This window comes from Belonocnema kinseyi, chromosome 8 (assembly GCF_010883055.1).
Source record: "Belonocnema kinseyi isolate 2016_QV_RU_SX_M_011 chromosome 8, B_treatae_v1, whole genome shotgun sequence".
Taxonomy (NCBI): domain Eukaryota; kingdom Metazoa; phylum Arthropoda; class Insecta; order Hymenoptera; family Cynipidae; genus Belonocnema; species Belonocnema kinseyi.
The window spans coordinates 92,501,089-92,521,680 of NC_046664.1; the positions used below are offsets into that span (position 1 = coordinate 92,501,089).

Genomic DNA, 20,592 nt, shown 5'->3' on the forward strand with positions numbered 1-20,592 from the left:
TGCACAATTGTCACTTGGTCAACTGTGCACGTGTACAGAAGGTACTTGGACAACTATATGCACGTTGAAATTTCGACGTGCACAGACGGGCTCTTGTGCGTCTTGGAAGTGAACAGATATATGTCGGCCATCGACGTGCACAGGCCACAGTTGGGCACGTGCAAAGTTGTCCGTCACCCCATTAAAATGCATTCTTGGAAGACTTAAGCAATTGAAAATTAAAAGCTATTGAAATAGAATATTCCGGATAAAGGAGCGTTCAAGTATTAGGTAAAGCTTTTTTCTGCATTTTTACCCCTATACGCCCCTCATTTATTGATTTTTTTCTATAGAAAGTGTATGTAACTTCAGACCTCCCCCCCCAGGCGCGTTACGTAATACTTTAACGCTCCCTAAAAAACATTTTTATTTGATGAACTGTAAATATAAATTTAAGCATTATTTAAAAATTGAATTGTATTTGAAGTTTCAAAAAGTAAACTATAATTGATTTAAAAAAATTGTTAAGACGTTTCCAAATCCGTTAAAAATTTAATCATTTCCAGAGCTCAACGTTGAAAATGAAAGTCGTTTGATTCAAAAGCCTTAGTTACTTTGAACGTTGCGGTTTTAATTGTTCTAGTTGAAAAATTATTATTTGTAAGTAAACTTATTTAATTTTGACAAATAAATAACAATTGAACACTTACTATGTGTAAAGCAGTTCGAGTAATCTTTAGAGATATTAAGATGTTTTTCTTGAGATATCTAGGAAAATTGAAAATGATTTTTAATTTTTTTAAATTATTTGAAATTCGAATCATTTTAAAAAATATTTAGAATATATGAAAAACTTTTAATAGTAATTTGACATTTCAAAAAAATTGAAACAACATGTGTATTTTTCAAGACTGAAATGCAAATTTTAAGCATTTTAAGGATATCTAAACTATTTTAAATTAAAATAATTCAACTTTTAATGTAAAAATTGTTTATTTAAAAAATTTGCTTTTAAAATTATTTGATTAATTCTTAGATTTAAACTATTTAAAACATTGAAAATGATAACATGGGTTTATATTTTTGCAACTGAAACTGGATCTTAGAAATCCACAATTTATAAAAGTTAAAAATTCTAAAATTATCACTTAAAAGCACTTAATTTAAAATTTTTCAATTGCAAAGTATTAGTACTTTCCATTTTATAGGTGTAAGTTTTTGAGAATTTGAATAATAACTTTAAACTTCAATCTTAAAAGTTAAAATGTTAAGAGTTCCACCTTGAGAGTGCTTTAACTTCTAGTTCATTTTTCATTAATTCGAATCGAAAAATGCTCAGCTTTAGAGTTTGAGTTTTTTAAATTTAATTTACCGTGAAAAATGTTTGTGAACCTGGAAATGACCAGGAGTTTTTTTTATTCGATTGAAACGGACACCCTGCATAAGGATAAATTATTTGAGTTTCTCAGTACTACGAATAGCCCTACAAAAAAGGTTTAAATTTTTAAAAAAATGTTCTCAAAAATATTGAAAACGATCTTAGCTTTTTGGAATTTCCTCTAAAATGGCTGGCTGACGAACTCGTCCTTTTGATTTCGAAGAATTTTAGAGTATTTTTTAGTTATTTTCATAGATTATAACTAAAATGTTTTTAAAAATTGTAAGGGAATTCAAAATATTTTTAAGAATTTTCAACATCTTAGGGTTTTTTAATGTATTAATTTATTCAATAGAAGAGAGGGATACTTAAACAAAATTTAAAGAATTTTAAAATCATTTTAGTAATATGAAAGTATTTAGAAGACTGTTAAAGCGTGGAGAATATTTTAAAAATTGAAGGATTTGAAACGATTTTAAAGAATTTTTAACATTTTAGGGTATTTTAATTTATTCACCAGAAGAAAGGGATTTCGTAGGGTAGGGTTTCAAGTATGTTCAAATATCTCAAGGTATTTTCAAAAATTTTAAAGATTTTATGGTATTTAAAAAGATTTCAAGGAATTTTAAATTTATGAATGCCTAAATGATCCAGGCACTTGGACGCCAGGTGAAAATTTCGCCCCCATTTTTTTCTAACGCTGGCAGTTGGCTGACTGCATTAAATTCCTAAAACTTCCAAATGCCAATGACGTATATAAATCAAGAGAAAATAATAAAAAGGCTATAACTTTACGATTAAAAGGTTAATTTTCTTTAATTCGTTAAATGTTATTTGAAACATTTTTGATCCGTTAATAAAATGTCGATTGATAATCAGCTATTTTTTAACACTTATGTTAAAATATAAAAAAATAAATCCAAGGCCCTCATGTGTGTATATACGTCACTGCTATTTTTGCTGTAACCACACACAACAAAGTTTGACGTGCGGGTCGTGCAACTGTCAAAAAGTGGTGAAAGTGTTACAGATTTCCATGAACAAACTGAACTTCGAAATGTGTTTAAATTGCAGAAATACATAAAAAAGGCATAAATTTCCTAAAAAATGTTCTATTTACTGAGTTTGTTTAATGCATCTAATGTTTCCTGGCAGTTAACCTAACCTCTAAAAGCATTCTCGGCACAATGAGCGATGAAAAGTGGCAAGATTTAAAAAAATATGCTTGTGGAAATCACCACAAGCTTGAGGCAAACATAAAAAAAGGCTCTTCCTCCATAATCAGAGTCAATTTTGCCTATTTAGCTTTCAGCAACGACGAGGAAACTTTAATCACAGTCGATTCAAAAGGAAATGTTTACTACATTGAATTAGGTTACGAAACTCCTTCCTATCGAAAATTAGGATCAATCGGTTTCTGCACTTTCATCGCCTTTAATCCTGTCAATAAAAATGAACTTCTCGCAGGACTTAATTCATCGGAGGTTAAAGTTTTGAGGTTAGATTCTCTCAGAAATTTCTGCCTACTCGTTGGTCACACAATTCAACCCACTTACGCGTCTTTTTACAAGCATTATTGTCTTACATCCTCTTCTAAGGAAGCTATAATATGGGATCTAAGATGCTATTGTAAAATTCACCAATTAAGACTCAATACAGAACGCATGTGTCTCAAAAAAGCCTCGTTTTCAAGCCAAGGATTAATCGCTGTCCTTTATCCAAACGATATTATTCAAGCCTGGACTTTCCAACAGTTTGGAAATGATTTTAAAGTAAATACGAAACATTTCGGATTCCGCAACGTTAAAGATTTCGTCTTCACAAAGGATGGCAGAGCCATGATCATCGCTGGGGTCCAGAACAAAATTCTTGTTTTTAATACTCATGATTGGAATTTACTAAAAAGCTTGGATTTCAAAGAACTCCCTGGAGCAAAGCAACTCGCAATCGTTCCACAACCACTTGATGGTGGAGCGAATAAAGTCGTTGCAATTTTATCTTCAGACTGTAATCTGAAATTTTTGGATCTGATGTCTTCAAGTTTCTTGAAAAATTGCTGTGGCATTTTGCATCGAATAAAACGAGTCGCGGTTTCCAGTTCGGGGAAATTCGCAGCTCATGTGGATCAAGAAGGGATTTTAGTTTTGACCAATTTGGAGAGAATTGTCAATGTGAAGAGGAAAGAGAGTGCGAAAGCGAAAGAGTCTAGTAAACTGAGATCTCATCTTACAACGGATCATTTGCAGTGCATTAAAGAAAGCGTGAAAGAGGAATTAAAGTTGGCGAGATTGTTGCCAATACTGAAAGAGTTTGGAGAATACCCTGAAAAGCATAGAATGTTAGTTTGGGCGACTGTATTGCAATTACCAGCTAATCGACAAGCTTATGTTTCTTTGGGGAATCAACTGTCGGAGAATGTTAGAGTGGACTTGCTTAAAAATTATCCTCTTTCTAATAAAAGCAAAGCTTCTTTACTGTCCATAACTCTCGAGAAACTTCTACAATGGTGTCCTTTTATGGCGAACAGCACCATTTTGCCGGGACTGGTGTTTCCATTTACTGTAGTTTTCCAGAAAGATCCAGTCCTTGCCTTCGAAGCAGTTCTCTCTGTTCTGGTAAACTACTGCCAAAAGTGGTTTGAATATCATCCTCTTCCGCCTTTGAATATCCTGGCGATTATTGAAAATATTCTTTTGGAAACTGATCCAAGTCTTCTGAACGTTTTTTGCGAGAGAAAAATTACTTCCACTGAATATGCGTGGCCTCTTCTTCGTACCACTTTGAGTGAAGTACTTTCTGCTGACGAATGGCTAATTCTGTGGGACCATTTGCTCTCCTATTGCAAGCCATCGCTTTTGCTGATGTGTACACTTGCTTATAGTATTTGTGCCAGAGAAACCATAATTTCGAGTCTCAAATCTCCTGAGGAATTTGAAAGATTTTACAGCACTCAAGGACATGTTCGAGTTAAGGATCTATTGAGAGTAGCACATCGACTGGAGCAACAAGTTTCTGATAAAGTTCATCCTAGTCGTTATCTTAGGTATGTATCAAGGGACCGTCCAGAAACTACTTTACCGTCTTTTGACTGTTTTTTATCCTGCCCCAAGTAACCTAAGCGTAGACTATACTATACTATACCCTAACATCCAGACCTAAAATTATATGCTTCAAAATGGTTCCATTTGATGTCCAAAGGCACTAAAAAAAGTTTCATTCTCCTATCTCGTCCGAAATACCCACGTTTTCTACCCCTAATATAATGAAAAATTGAAAAAAGTTATAAAAAAATCCCCTAACCTCCATACCTCAAATGTATGCATGTCTTTCGGAATACTCACGTTTTCAACCCCTAAAATATTGAAAAACTGAAAAAATTCTTAATAAATCCCCTAACATCCAGACCTCAAATGTTATGCTTCAGAATGGTTCCATTTGTTGTCCAAAGACAATAAAAAAAGTTTCATTCTCCTATGTCTTTCGAAATACCCTCGTTTTCAACCCCTAAAATAATGAAAAATTGAAAAAAATTCTTAACAAATCCCCTAACATCCAGACCTAAAAATGTATGCTACATAATGGTTCCATTTGATGTCCAGATACACTAAAAAAAGTTTCATTTTCCTATTTCGTCCGAAATACCCACGTTTTTTACCCCTAAAATAGTACAAAACTGAAAAAAATTCTAAAAAAATCCCCTAACATCCAAACCTAAAAATGTATGCTTCAGAATGATTCCGTTTGATCCCCAAAGACACAAAAACAAGTTTCATTCTCCTATGTCTTTCGGAATACCCTCGTTTTTAACCCCTAAAATAGTGAAAAACTGGAAAAAATTGTAAAAAAACCTCCTAACATCCAGTTTTAATGTCCAAAGGCACTAAAAAAAGTTTCATTCTCATATCTCGTCCGAAATACCCACGCCCCCCCCTCCCCTAAAATAGGGAAAAACTGAAAAAAAATTCTTAACAAATCCCCTAACGTCTAGACCTAAAAGTTTATGCTTCAGAATAATTTCATTTGATCCCCAAAGACACTACAAAAAGTTTCATTCTCCTATGTCTTTCGGAATATCCTCGTTTTCAACCCCTAAAATAATGAAAAACTGAAAAAAATTCTAAAAAAATTCCCTAACATCCAGATCTAAAAATCTAAAATTATACGCTTCAAAATGATTCCATTTGATGTCCAAAGGCACTAAAAAAAATTTTCATTCTCCTATCTCTTTCGGAATACCCTCGTTTTCCACCCCTAAAATAGGGAAAAACTGAAAAAAAATTCTTAATGAAACCCCTAACATCCACACCTAAAATTATATACTTCAAAATGGTTCCATTTAATGTCCAAAGACACTGAAAAAAGTTTCATTCTCCTATGTCTTTCGGAATACCCTCGTTTTCAACCCCTAAAATAATGAAAAACTGAAAAAAATTCTAAAAAAATCCCCTAACATCCAGACCTAAAAATCTAAAATTATACGCTTCAAAATGATTCCATTTGATGTACAAAGACAATAAAAAAAGTTTCATTCTCCTAAGTCTTTCGGAATACCCTCGTTTTCAACCCCTAGAATAATGAAAAACTGAAAATAATTGTTAACAAATACCCTAACATCCAGACCTAAAATTGTATGCTTCCGATTGCTTCCATTTGATGTCCAGATACATTAAAAAAAGTTTCATTCTCCTATGTCTTTCGGAATACCCTCGTTTTCAACCCCTAAAATAGTGAAAAACTGAAAAAAATTCTTAAAAAATCCCCTAACATCCAGACCTAAAAGTTTATGCTTCAGAATGGTTTTATTTGATGACCAAAATACTAAAAAAAAAATTCATTCCCCTATGTCATCCTAAACACCTTCGCCTTCAACCCCGAGCATAATGAAAATTTAAAAAAAATCCCCTCACATCCAGGCCTAAAATTTTATGCTTCAGAATGGTTCTATTTCATGTCAAAAGATACTTAAAAAAGTTTTATTTCTCTACCTCGTCCGAAACATATTGAATTCAATATCAAACGTTTAAGATTTAAAGTCAGAATCTTTTGCGATTTTAGCAAAATAATTGAATTTTTAATCAAAAAATTTTTTCTTCGAAAATAGATGATTTTTTCAACACAAGAAGAAGAATTTTTTTAAAGGTCTTACATTTTCAACCATGAAATATGAATTTTCAATGGGTCGAATGTTTTTAGAAAATAGTTTACTTTTAACGATTAGTCTTGCGCGAGCCTATTAATTTATTTTTTATGAAAAAGAATAAACCAAATACTTATTTAGGGCGTCTACGTACCTGGAACACCTGGTTTTGTCAGGGAATTTTTATATCCCTGGAAAACCCTGGAAATATCAGGGTTTTTTTTTTGATAGACTAAATTAGCACTAAGTTATCACTAAATTCTTGCATAGGGCCCATATCAACTTCTTCGTAACTTCTCCCTTTGTTACGAACCATAGTTTTAGACAGGTAACGTAGTTTACAAACATACCCTAATATTTATTATCCCATTTTTAGAATCATTGCTCTTTCACACTCTTTTTTTCTGATATAAAAAATAATTCTCAATTTTAAAGATAGAACATTTTTTTTAGAAATAAAATGTATATACTGCCTTCTGAAGGACCTTATCTCCAGTTTCTTCAAGACGAATATCCAAGAATAGTTTTAAGTGCAGATAATATGGAATACCTACAGAGGCTCGAGGAAGAAGAGCAGAGTTTAGAAGAATCCAGGATTCAAGGAATGCGATTAGCTGAAGAAAGGAGGCTCCGTACTGAAGCTAAAAATTTCGTAGAACAAGTTCACCGATCTAGACTTAAAGGCAAGATAATATATTCAGAGCTCGGATCGTGCGACTTTTCTCGATATTTTTCAAAAAATGCGACTAATTGATTTTTTCCGTTTTTCCCAGAAGTTCGCTAAATTTAGTTGCAATTTTAATTACAGTGAAACTTTCAAAATTGAAATTCGAAACTATAAAAAAATGATACCATTTTAATTGGGAAAATTAAGAATTGAATAATTTATCATTGAAGCTTTTTATACTTAAAAAGTTTTTAATTAATAGCGTTTGAAATTAAACAATTTCTACTTTCATGAATCTGTATTCAAAGTTTTATTTTTTTCAAACAACAAGCTTTAACAGTTGCATATTTTGAAGTCGAAATGTTCAAGTTAAATAGTATTTTATTCAATTACTGAATTAATAAAACCGAATAAGAAAATCAAACTATTTTTGATTGAAAGTTTATTCTTTTTGTTTAAAAAATCGACTATTTTGATAGAAATTCTCTTTTATGGTAGAGAAGTTATATTTCTTGGTTGAAAATAAACTTATTTGTTAAAGATTGAACTGGCTTAAATAAATTCGTCTTTTTCTCATGAAAATTGAATGATTGGTTACAAAATTCATCTATTTTGATGAAAACTCGTCTCTTTTGATTCCCACTCCAACTATTTCGTTGAAAAATAAGCTGTTTGTTTAAACATTCATATTTTTTGCTAAGGACAATATTTCTTCAAAATTCAACTCTTCAGTAGTATTCTAAAGAGTATGAGTGCTTGGAGAAATTCTCACGAACATGAGAATATGCTCGAGAATATGCTCGACCTTTATGTGATTTGAGAATTGAATGAGCACGTACAAGCATTTTGAATTAGGATTTAAACAATCGTATTGTCTATCTGTGTTAATAATAATTACATTATTTAAATTTTGTTTGCTTCATTTAGGGTTACTACAATAGTTAGTTGAATTTTTCACACAAAAGATTAATTTTATACCAAAAAATACTCATTTCCCACAAAGTACATGAATTTTCATCTAAAATAGATCAATTTCCAACCAAAATTCAACAAAAAATCGAAGTATTAAATTTTTAGTTAAAACAATTTTCAACCAAAAAAATGAATTCTCCACAAAATAATTCAATTTTAAAACCAAAAGATGAATTTACTACCAAGAAAGATACAGCTTTAATAAATTATATCAATTTTCAACTAAAAAAGATAAATTTAGAATTCAAAACTAGAATAGTTAATGTTCCAGTTGGAAAAGTAAATTTTATAGAAAGAAAAAGAGTTTTCAGCAAAATTAATAAACTTTTAACTAAAAATATAAATTTTCAAGCGAAAATGGAATAGTTACATCTAAAGCTAAAACAATTAAATTTCAAATAAAAAGAAACGAATTTGCAGTCAAAGAAATTAATTCTTAATCATAGTGATGAATTTTCAATAAAAATATGAAAGTTTTTATCAAATAGAGGAATTTTCAACCCAAAAGATCAGTTTCCTTTACAAAAAAAAAAAACGAATTTTTAACTAAATATTCTTTCTTATAACTAGATACATGAATTTTCGACTAAAATGATCAATTTTCTACCAAACATAAAATACTTAAATTTTCATTTAATAAAATAAGTTTTCAACCAAAAAAGAAACTAATGTTTAACAAAATACTCACTTTTTACACCGCAGAAATTAATTTTAATCTAAAAATATGAGGTTTCAACTAAAGAGAGTTCTATTTTGCGAAAAAGACGTATTTTCAACAAATAGTTGAATTTCCACATAAAACAGATACATTTTCAACTAAAAATAGAATAATTATTTTTTTCAGTAAAAAACTTAATTTTCAATTAAATCAAAGTAAAAGTATAATTTTCAACCAAGAAGATTAAATTTCTATAAAGAAAATACAAGTTTATGACAATAAATGGAAGCGTTACATTTTCAGTAAAAAAAAATAATTCTAAATAAGAAAAAATAAATTTTCAATTAACTAGATGAATTGTCTACTAAAATAGATGGATTTTAAACAAAGTACATGAATTTGGAACTAACTGTTTGAATTTTTCAAATGAATTTTAAACAAAACAGAGGAGTTGGTCATCAAGAATATTAAATATTCTCCCAAGCATGTTCGAGTTACATTTCCTGTAAAACCAACTAATTTTCAAATAGAAAACGTAATTTTTAAGAAAATAATTTACGAACAAAAAAAGGTTTGTCAACTAAAATAATGAATCATCAACCAATCAAATGCATTTTGAACAAAGTAGTTGAACTAAGTAGTCGAATTTTTAGCAAAAATGGATGAATTCTTAACGAAAAAAGTGATATTTGATATATCAATCAAAAATTATTTTAATTTTATACCAAAAATAGCTTAATTCTACCAAAAAAGACGAATTGGAAGAAAATAGTTTGAATCCTCAACCAAAAAAAAGAATATGTTTATTTTACTCTAGAATGTTTTTGTATAAATATATGTATTAATTATGATATATAAATTGGTATTTTTTGCTTGAAAATTCAACTATTTTGGTTCAAAATGGTTGTCAATAATCTTTTGTACAAAAAATTTAACTGCTTTCTACAAAATTGGTATTTTGGGTGAAAACTGAACTATTTGGTAAAAAATTCAACTATTTTGTTGAAATTTTGCCTCTTTTGCCTGAAAGTTCTTAACTATTCTGTTGTGAATGAAACTTTTTGGTAGAAATTTTTTTTTACTAAACTATTTGATTAAAAAATAATCTTTCAGGCTCAAAAGTCAACTGTTTTCTAAATCATTCGACTTCTTAACTTGAAAACTCAACTCTTTCGTTAAAAACTCATCTCTTTTGATTGAAAATTCAACTTCCTTGTTGAAAATGCAATATATTTCTACTTGAAATATTATAGAAATTTAAAACTTTTCATATTGAAATAAATGTTCTGGCTATATTAATTTTATTTAAAAGAATTGATACCCTTATCATTAACCTATTTTCGTGAAAAATTCCATTATTTCCCTTGTTTCGAGAGCATTTTGGGCTGTGAAGTCAAAATGATGTTCAAATGAATTATTTCATATTCAGAGTTTACATTCTCAAATTAAAAGCCTCAATTACTGATTAACTTAAAGTTGAAAATATTCAAAATGATTGTTCCTGAATTTCAAAATTAATGTGACTATTAAATTTATCTCATTTGAAAATAAACCATTTTTACAAGATTAAGAGTTCAGAAAGAAATAGTTTAAACTCAGGTTCAGAATCCTGCAAGCTAAATAACTATTTTAGAAAAATTGTTTTAACTTTAATGTTTATTTTTATCGCACAAAAAGAATACTTAAAAATCTATGAGACTTATTTACTCTATATTCTTAAACAAATAAAGTTATTATTTCAGCCATTCGATGTCTAATACTGCTTTTTTCATTATCTTTAAAATTTTGATGCGACTTTTTATGACTGTGTTCCAAATTCCATGCGACTACTCTTCATAATTTTATCCGATTTTTTAAACCTCCTAGTCGATTCGAGCACTTTATATGATAAAATTTACTCCTTCTTTATTTCGCAGCACTATTCTAATTACCATTCATTTTTTGCAGAAGTCGAAAAGTGTTTAGAAAAACAAGTACGTCACCACCAATACCATTTTTCGGATATCTCTGGACAAAATATCCAACGAGGGTTGAAGGGAAACAAGCATTCTGGACCTCAATATTTTGAAACAGACAAGAGAAATCGTAGATCCGATATTGAGATAAGAGAGTCAGATAATCAAGAGAAGTGTGAAAGATTGCGAAATCAGGTACAACGATTAGAATCTGAAGTATATAATTTATTGGGAAACTTGAAAACAAATACTTCTAAAAGAAATGTTTGTAATAAACAATTAGAGAATAGACTGAATAGAAATATATAATTATACAACTATAGCAATCATAATTATTTAACATTAGATAAATAACTAGAAACACTTATTTTTTAATACTCTGTACAGAAAAGAAATTTACTGTCGAATTATAGGAAAATGTCAAGAAAAAGAACTAAAAATTTTATACTAATTTTATGGGATTATCACATATTTTTGTAATGCAACACATTTTGTGAAGTTCTATATTAGAGCAGGAGGTAATTGAAAATAAATATTTTGTACATAACTATCAATCTGATATTTTATCGTTTGAAATCGATATGAAGGGAAATGTAACAAGCATAACACTTTGTGACATGATCTGAAAACAGTGGTATCTGAGCGAATCTTTTGAAAAATATCCAATTTTTGAAATGAGCAAAAATCGAGTGAATTCAGCAGAATCTTTTAAACTATTTCGAAATCGTGAGTGAGTCAGTAGGATTCAACAAGAGATTTTGAGCAGTTGTACGTATAAAAAATTCGCCATAATTTTTGCATCGAAAGCAGGGTGGCCGTTTGATTCCAGGAAACAAATTCCCGGCATTTTCCCGGTTCACAACAATTTTTTGTCGATGACTACGATTGAAACATTCAAACTCTTGAATCTAAAAAAATAAATAAAATGAAAAAAAATAGATAAAATGAAAGCTGTGAAAGTTGTGAAATTTAAAAATTTAAACTTTTATAAGTTGTACAGTTCAAGGATTCTAAATTTTTAAATCCTAGTTATAAAATTCAGCAGCAATACAAATTGACCGATTATAATTTGGTTTAACTAAAAATTTGTTATATTCGAATGTAAATTAATTTGATTTTAAATGGTAAAAAATTTACAATTGTTCCATTCTTATTCAATAATCAACACCTGTGTTTCTTTTGAAATCTTTTACATATTATTTTTTAACTAGTTTTTAAAATTAAAAAATGTGTTTTAATTTTCCCAGGTATCTAATATTTATGAAAAATATGCAACATTTTTCTAAAATTATTTTAAAATCCTTTAAAGTTCAAAAGTTGCCTTCAAATGTTACAGATTCTGTTTTGACAATTTTGAAAATCCTTTCAAATTTTTAAAAATATTTTCTTGAAGTTAATTATTCAGAATAGAAAACCCTTTTTAATTTTCTTCGAAAATCTTAATAATTTGTTTCATCCTTTTCAAGCCATTTTAAAATACTCAGCAAGCTTCTAAATTTATTGTTTAAAATCTTCAAAAAACCAAAAATAAAATTTAAATCCTTTCAGGTTTTAAATTATTTTTCAGTCATTTGAAAACCTTTATATATCTCTTAATCTTACTCGATTTTTTCTGAAAGAATAGATAGTTTATTTTTATTTATTCGTCAACACTTTTTTTCTTTTTTTTTAATCATTCGAAATATTATTAACAAATTAATTTTTTCATAATGAAACATCATTTGCAATTTGCACAGGAATATACATCAAAATTGAATGATTATACTTTCAAATGAAATAACTTCAAAATAGAACAATTACATTTGTGACGTTCAATGTTTAAATTAAGTCGGCTGAGATGTTTACTATTCAAGGTTATCTATTTCAAACAATTCAGTTTCAAGTTATTTAGTTTTGAATATAAGCAGTTAAATATAGTTATATATTAAAAAATGGTTTTTTTCTCAATTGGAATTTTTTTAATTGAATTGGTTTTAAACTTGAATATTTTAGATACATTTTCATTCGCATATTCTCATTCAGTTTTCATAACCATACCGAATATATTAACAGTTTTTTAAATGGCTGCGAACAAAGCTAAAGTAGCAGCAGAGGCGGTAAAACAAAATATTTTGTTTCCATAAATAAATAAGGTTTACATACAAATTTTTTTGCAGTTTTTCCTCCATTTCAGAACTTTATCATGACCTTTTTTTATACTAAAAAATGCAAAGACTAATCCTGTTGTGAAGTCGGCCTGTGTTTAAAAATATGTGTGTGTGAAATTTGAGATGGAAATAATTCTCGGGCTCTAAAATTTTTGCAAAAAATCAAATTTGAAATCCATACAAGCTTCCACTTCTCTGATTACATTTCGCTATCGATTTCTAACTTTCCGAATTGTCATTATGAAATAAATGTAGATTTAGTTCATATACAATTCTTATTTATTAAAAAAGAATGCTTTCGGATGAATTATAACGTATAAAGTTAATAAAAAATGAATACAAGCAGTGAAAAAGTGGTTATATACAGTGTTGTCCTAGAAAAAGAAGTGGGCTCGTGGTGCTTCCATAGAAACATTGACTTAGGATGGGAAATTAGAGAATGTCGTCTCTAACTTAGGAAATTGAATTCTTGAAAAGTATCTGAAACCTACCCAAAAACTTTGAAAATCATCTTTTAATATAAAAAATCACACGAAACATAAAATACGAGTTTAATCCTCATCATTATTTCACTTAATAAGACGAAAAAAAGGGCTTTTACACAGTGCTCATAATCATTTCTCAGAAACCACCTCAACTTAAACCACGTTTTGTGGCAAAACAAAGTGTCTTTCTTTATATATTTCTAAAATGTATTGATAGGCCAAAACCTAAACAGCTTGTAACTGTAATAAACGATTTGCGACCAAAGTGGGATTTATTTAGTCGTCCTCGTTCTTAGCACCTCAATTAGGTTCGTAAAATTTATTAAATTTTAAACTTTTTCAAACAAGTTACACGAGCAAAAAAGCTTGAACCACGTTTACTGGTTGCAAGTGTTTGCTGAGTATATTCGAAGGAAATGTGAATACGTATGCTGCCTGATGGGTGATTCACCCTGATACGTTAAAAAAAAGGTCAGTAAACTGATTAAACTTATTATTTTCCAATGTAGGCCGAGATTTACGGCAATCGGCATTTCCCGAGATGCGTCACGAATTGCGGTAATCGGTATTTCCAAAGATGTTTTGACAATATTTTGCGTAATAATTTAGTAAATTTTTAGAATAAATATCCGTTTCTAAGTGCAAATACTCATATAGGTGCACATACTATTCAATATATATTTTATTCAGCACTGTTTATGATTACGGAAAATTCCAAAACGTTAGCCCTGAACGACCTGGAAAAGGGGTTAAAGTTACGGAAAATTCTGTAACGACAGACAGTTCGATTTAATTATTCATTAAATATTTTTTTATTAATTATTTAATGTTTTTATTGCAAAATATAATACTGCCAGATGTCGATGTTTAATATTGCCCGTTTTCCTTATACAACTATTTTTTTTTGTTTTACCCTGCCCCTTAGAATATACCCCCAGTGTTTGAGACTGAACATCGTAGACTTCCTTGTCCTCAATAATATATTATAAAATTGTAGAAAAATACCTCTAAAGTTTTTTCCGATCTAGCATTATTTTTCAAATTTTAGCGAAAATGTGTAAAAAATCGTTAAAGATTTTTTTTGACAATGCAAGTTTTTGTTGCGATGAAAAACAGAAAAGGGCTGTTAAATTATGCTCTTCTTTATTTTCTAGATACCCAGAAAATTGCATTGTTGAGAAAAAAATCAATCTTAAAAGATTTTATCAAAATTTTCGCAAAAATATCGAAAATAACGCAAGATGGAAAAAAGTGTTAAGACACAGTTTTTTAGAACTTTTTTAGAAAAATAATTTTAATTTACGTTTTTCATAGCTTGCGCCATTTAAAAAAAACGAGACTTTACGTTTTTCAACCAAAAAATGCTCTCTTCTCCACAAGGTGCAGGTTCTGATTTAATCTGAAGAAAAAAAAACAAGAGAAAAAAAAACGATTCAGATTTCAGCGTAAAAGTGAAGATTATTTTATTCTTTTTAATGTGCGATTTTTTCATCTGTCTAAAATGCCATCATAAGAATATATCTCCGAAACTAATTAATTTCTATTTCAATATCGACTGGTCCATAGTTTCCTCTTCCCGAAAAGAGAACGTGATTTCTATATATTTAATTCCTTCTAATTTTACCGGTAGGCACACCTCACTAAAATGTTTTGTGTTCTGCAAAAGTGGTCATATATTGAGTTTATTTAATTCCTTCTAATCATTTCACTAAGTATGTCTCATAAATTGTTTTAATTCCTTCGTGTGGAATATAAGTTTCGAAATTTTAATTCTAATCAATTCAAGTCTGCCTCTCCAGAATTAAAATTATTTAAATTCACACATTTGAATTTATTTCATCTGTAATGCATTCTACTCTATGTTAGCAGGGATTAATGCATTTGTTAACGCTTGTAAATAATTATTAAAATATAAGTAAATATAAATTTGAATATTTTCCGAATTAACAAGCTGTAAAACGATTTAATAATGAAAAATGGGTTAAATAAATGCTTCCGTTAAATTTTAGTCAGTCGATTGAGAGGAATAAGATTTGTACTTTTTATTTTCCCGTTGGAAGATTTTTAGACGGAGGAAAAATCGCATGTTCATAGGAGTACAAATTCTTAATTCTTCCGAATTTAACGCTTATTACCGGGAATTGAGAAAAATATATATAAATATACTATATTTAAAAACATCACATTTTTAACCAAATTTGTATTGTTTTTGTATAATCTCCGTTTTAATTTTTTAAATTTAAATAATCATATTACAAAAAAAAATTTTGGCATATAAGTAAGATACGTATTGTCTTATACCCTTTAAGAACCAATAAATTTTAGTAAGAAATAATTCTGTGACTTAAGCATAGATTGCTTACGTGATTTTAAATGATTCTGGCCAACAGAATCAATGTGCAACTTGATAAAATCCCACAAACACGATTCACTGTGCCGGTAAGAAGAGAAGAATTAAGAAAAATTAATATTTTCAAATTTAAGCGACAGAGTGAGAATTTTTTAATTTTTTCGAATGTGCTAATTTTTTTGGACGCGGGAAACCCTACCGGCGCCACCCTAAGACATCATTTTTTTAAAACAATGTAAATGTTTTTAATATTGAACAAGAGAGAGCAGAAGGAATTTACCTAAAATGGTACTTCGTATATTTTACTCCATAAGCTATTTAATCATCAACCCATAAGATTGTACATGAATTCCAAATTATACTTCCAAAGCAAATAAAAGTTTTGTGAGGATTAATTTGTTTGTCGTTCCATGATTCGCAACTATGCAAAAAATATTTGTATTCTCTTCATATAACAGAACTTTTTCTCATTATGTAAAGCATCAGAAATGTATTGATTATCTGCGTTTATCAAACTATAAATATTTCATAATTATTTCGTAAAACTTTAAACGAAACGATTTAAAATCATTTTTCTATAAATTACAAGGTATAAAGACAATCCCTAAAATTGTAATTACTTAAAAAACATATACTACAAAGAAAAAAATCTAATTATTTTCAAAAATTAATTATTATCTTCCTTATCTAATTTCGCTTTTTAACTGATATCCTGCTGTTCAAAATATTAGAAATTAAAGTGAAGGAATATTTGAAATAATTGAATGTATTAAATTGAAGGACGAAGAGGCAAAAAGTTTGAACCTCGAATTTATGAGATAGTTTTATTTCCAGAGAAAAAGGTTTTGTACCGTGCGGCATCTCATATTTATAAAAAAGCAAATAAATTGTACGTTTCTTTTGGTGTCTATTTTATTTTCTAAAGCAAGTTTTATCAATAATTAAAACGGATATTTGTACAAAACTGATATTTGGAAATAATTATTCATTGTAAAAAATATTTTCATGAATATATTAGGTTAAAAAAATATTTTTTTATAACTCATTATGAAAAAATCTCCATTTTAAAATATTAGTAATGACTCAGTACTTGCCAGTACTAAGATTTATTAAAATATAGATTTTGTTATTTCATAAAGTTATTAAAAAAATTAATTTTTAACACAATGGCTTCAAGCAAATATTATACACTTTGGCCAAGTATTCTTATATGTTTTGATGATTCTTCGATTTAATTAATAATAAAACTTGCTTTATAGAACAGAAATCACACCCAAATGAAGGTACCTAGTCCGCCACTGACTGATATAAAGTGGGTTCTATCCTCTCCTAAAATTAAATTCTTAATAATGGGCAAACGGCCCTTGTATTATTATTATTATAAAATATACGGTCCTTTAATATATTTACTTTCAGAGAGTGTTCATTGAAATTAGTGACATGCCGCTATTGAAATCACATTTAGCTTTCAAGAAAGAAACAATCGTATGAAATCCTATGAAATCCTATGAAATCTGAAATTAACTCATATGAAATCTAATGCAATCGTCGACAAAGATTCATCTGATTTCAGAGTAAATAGCCCAACTATATTATTAAGACATTATGCTTATCTAAACAAGAATGTGCCCAGAAAGAAGAGGGTACAAACACGCCGCCAAACATTGCGTGGCAACACTATTCAAGAAAAAAAATCGTCTAATGGTAAAAAATGTACTTTATTGTACATGAATTGCACATATTTACAGAATATAAAAATATGCCATTTTCTAGTAATGGTCTTCGGAATGTTTTTTAGACATTGAGAGATTCTGAACAATAACTTGTATGCGTTAAAAATTTTAATTAATCATATTGAATCAAAGAGTGTACAGGGGCGTCTAATTTTGAACGACCGTTTAGCGATGTCAATTCAATTACTGCTAGACACTCAACAACCTTGACTCCTGTTTTTTCCAGCAATTTAATCGCTCCTGTCATCGAACCTGAAATAACAAAAGGAGGTTAAAGAAAAAGTAAACCATTGGATTATTTTTAAATTAGCATCTCTTTAAACTCTCACCTCCCGTTGCTAATAAATCATCAACAATTAACGCCTTTTTTCCAGAGCTAAGATTCCCCGTCTGAATTTCAAATACATCCTAAACAAATAAAACTGATAATTTATAAAGGATCTCGCAGTGAGACATAAAATAGTCTTTTAATTAGGAGCAAATAAAATAAAGAGGGACAAAGAAAAATAAAACCACCTCTCCATATTCCAGGGTATAGCTTTGTTGTATAACTTTACCCGGAAGTTTTCCTTTCTTCCTGATAGGGAAGAATGGTATTCCGAGTTCTAGACTGATTATGGGCCCCAGCAAAAATCCTCTTGAGTCCAAACCAACTACGACATCGATTTCCAAAGAAGAAGCATGATCAATTATGAGATCTTTTAAAGCCCTTAAAGCTGTTACGTTTTGGAATATCCCAAATATATCTCTAGAAATGTAAACATCATATTTAGTCAAAATATTAAGTCGTAAGGGACCGTACCTAAATGACGTAATAGCTCAAGGGAAAGGGGGTCCTTCATTCATGTCTGTAATTTAAAAAAATTGGCAAATGAAAGAAATAATTAGCAGTAATCTTACAGACATTTAATAAAAAATTAACTTTACGCGTCAAAGAAATGTTTGAAAAACGAATCTAGCGAACAATCATTTGAAAAAAAGTCAGGGAATTTTATTGCTCAGGGAAAAGTCAGGGAGTTAAGAAAAAAAAATTCTTTAAAAGTGAGAGAATTCCTATAACTTTAAATAACTCTCAAGTAGAATAAATTTGAAAATGTTCATTTCTAATTTGAAATTGTTTTATTCCGTTCACAAATGATTCTCGGTTAAAAAGGTTAAAAGTTTAAGATTCTGGTCTTTAATTATTCATGGTCAGGGAAAATGAAAAACTGATCAGGAAAAAATTAGGAAAATTTTTTAAATGAAGTTTTGCGATAACCCTGATATAATATTCTGGTTAGTAATTTATTTGTCTTCTATTATATTGATTTATGTTTGTTTTTGCAGTTGCTTCCTCCTGGAATTATCAGTTTAGATATAAATATTATTAAATTGATTCAAAATGCAACTGTTTTGTTGAAAATACAACAGTTTTTTTAAAAATTGAACTATTTCGTAAAAAATTACTTATTTGAAATTAAACATTTTTGTTTTAATTTCTCTTTTTAATTAGAATATTAATATATTTAAGTGGATATTACACCTTTCTTGGATAAAAATGTAACTGTTTAGTTGAAAATTCAATAATTCTATTAATAAGTCATCTCTTTTGGTATAAAATTCAACTGTTTTGTTAAACGTTCAACTATTTCGTAGAAAATTTACTTAGCAAAAATTCATATTTTGATGATGAAAAGTCATAGTCCAGGAGCTGGGTAGGATCCCGTATGCATTAAAGAGGTAAAGGATAAAAACTATGTAGTCTTATGTATTTTGACCCGCTGAATCCAATGGTACCGGTTAATTTTGCGATAAGTGCCTAGGTTTTGTTTAAAATGCAATTGCTCAAACAATTATGAAAAAATGATTTTTTTCAATGGGACAAATTTTTTTTAGATAATTTGAGGCATTTTAAGAAGAAATGGTCCCTTGTCATTTTTTTTGTAAAATGCATATTTGAAAAGTTATGAATTTTTAAAGTTCAAAATTTGACGATTTTTTGCAACTTTAAATGTTAATAATTTCGATCTATTGAATATTTTGAAAAAAATAAAGAATCAACTTATTCTTTAAGTCTTCCTCTACCTATTAACCATAAGGAATGTCGGATTAACCAGTGGGAAGCCGTTGTTATTGATATTTACAAATAGCGTGTTTTGGCGCGCGACAGCGCAGCGGCGCGGTGTGTGTAACTTGCTTGGCGCTCGCAAGTCCAATCATCAGTCTTCAAGTTACGCGATTCATTTCGGCTTATTACAATTAGTAACACATTCTTTACCTCTTATCGTTCATCAGTTTTTATTTATACACTTTCAACAGTTTTATTGCTTTAATATTACTAACAAATACAAATCTCAAATGCATTTATATCACAGAATAAAAAAAAACGAAAATTTTTTTTCATCTTTCTAGTCCTTAGTACCATTGTACTTATTTTTACATGTGTCATTTTTCTGACATAAACAAAATGAAATACATGGCACTTGAGCTGCTAAACAACAACATGATGAAACTCGTGAGCAAGTTGTACGACAGCTTGGTACAAATTCATCTGCCGGAGGTAATAAAATATAAATTTTCTGTGGTAACAACACATTATCCACCATAAAGTATCCATATTGCAAAGGATCCAATGTTTCTGCATTTGGGTTTAGACAGTTAACTTGCTGGTAAGTTACATAATATGCTCGATAGATATGTAAAGCTATGGATGCCGAAGTAGGAGGCAATTTCTCGAGATCACATTTTGCTGTACTCCAATGGTATATTTGATACCGGAGTTCATCAAAATTTTATATAATACAGCATATTATATTATAAAAAATATATATGGTAAAATATCAAATTGAGTATCACGTAATATATTACGTTTTTATCTTTATTTATGTGTTTAACAAACTTGACGTCCAGATTGGCAGGACGTATAAAATATAACATTTTTATCAATAAGTGTAATAATTATTTTGTAAAAAATGTTTTGTTGAATACCAAAATCTGAGGGAATGGCATATTCAGCGAGTGGGTTCCCAGCACGAGCTCGAGCGCCAAGCAGTCACACCGCGCCGCTGCGCTGTCGCGCGCCAAAACACGCTATTTGTAAATATCAATAACAACGGCTTCCCACTGGTTAATCCGACATTCCTTATGGTTAA

At 29.3% G+C, this 20,592-nt stretch overlaps 2 protein-coding genes across 3 annotated transcripts in view; one reads left to right on the top strand and one right to left on the bottom strand.

Annotated features, from left to right (window-relative positions):
- The first annotated feature begins 2,331 nt into the window (after positions 1-2,331).
- LOC117178819 (TBC1 domain family member 31) lies at positions 2,332-11,294 on the top strand. Its single transcript, XM_033370311.1, has 3 exons — positions 2,332-4,400; positions 6,948-7,177; positions 10,739-11,294. The coding sequence occupies exons 1-3, from the start codon at positions 2,545-2,547 to the stop codon at positions 11,053-11,055; spliced, it is 2,403 nt and encodes an 800-aa protein (XP_033226202.1). The 5' UTR covers positions 2,332-2,544; the 3' UTR covers positions 11,056-11,294.
- Positions 11,295-17,443: 6,149 nt separating this feature from the next.
- The window catches only part of LOC117178075 (adenine phosphoribosyltransferase), a 9,035-nt gene continuing 5,886 nt past the window's right edge, over positions 17,444-20,592 (bottom strand). Inside the window, exons 3-5 of one of the 2 annotated variants that reach the window (XM_033369304.1) lie at positions 17,978-18,209; positions 17,791-17,869; positions 17,444-17,713 (exon numbers count right to left, since the gene is read on the bottom strand). In XM_033369304.1, the coding sequence (XP_033225195.1) occupies positions 17,574-17,713; positions 17,791-17,869; positions 17,978-18,209 (451 nt within the window). In that variant the 3' untranslated portion in view covers positions 17,444-17,573. The remainder of the gene's footprint in view (positions 17,714-17,790; positions 17,870-17,977; positions 18,210-20,592) is intronic. The other variant, XM_033369303.1, reaches the window with a different exon arrangement.

Bases quoted from the DNA above. Each gene is read 5' to 3' on its own strand.
- LOC117178819 (XM_033370311.1), top strand. From the start codon at position 2,545: ATGAGCGATGAAAAGTGGCAAGATTTAAAAAAATATGCTTGTGGAAAT. The intron at 4,401-6,947 runs GTATGTATCAAG...CATTTTTTTTAG, and splicing joins CATCCTAGTCGTTATCTTAG to AAATAAAATGTATATACTGC. The intron at 7,178-10,738 runs GCAAGATAATAT...CATTTTTTGCAG, and splicing joins TCACCGATCTAGACTTAAAG to AAGTCGAAAAGTGTTTAGAA.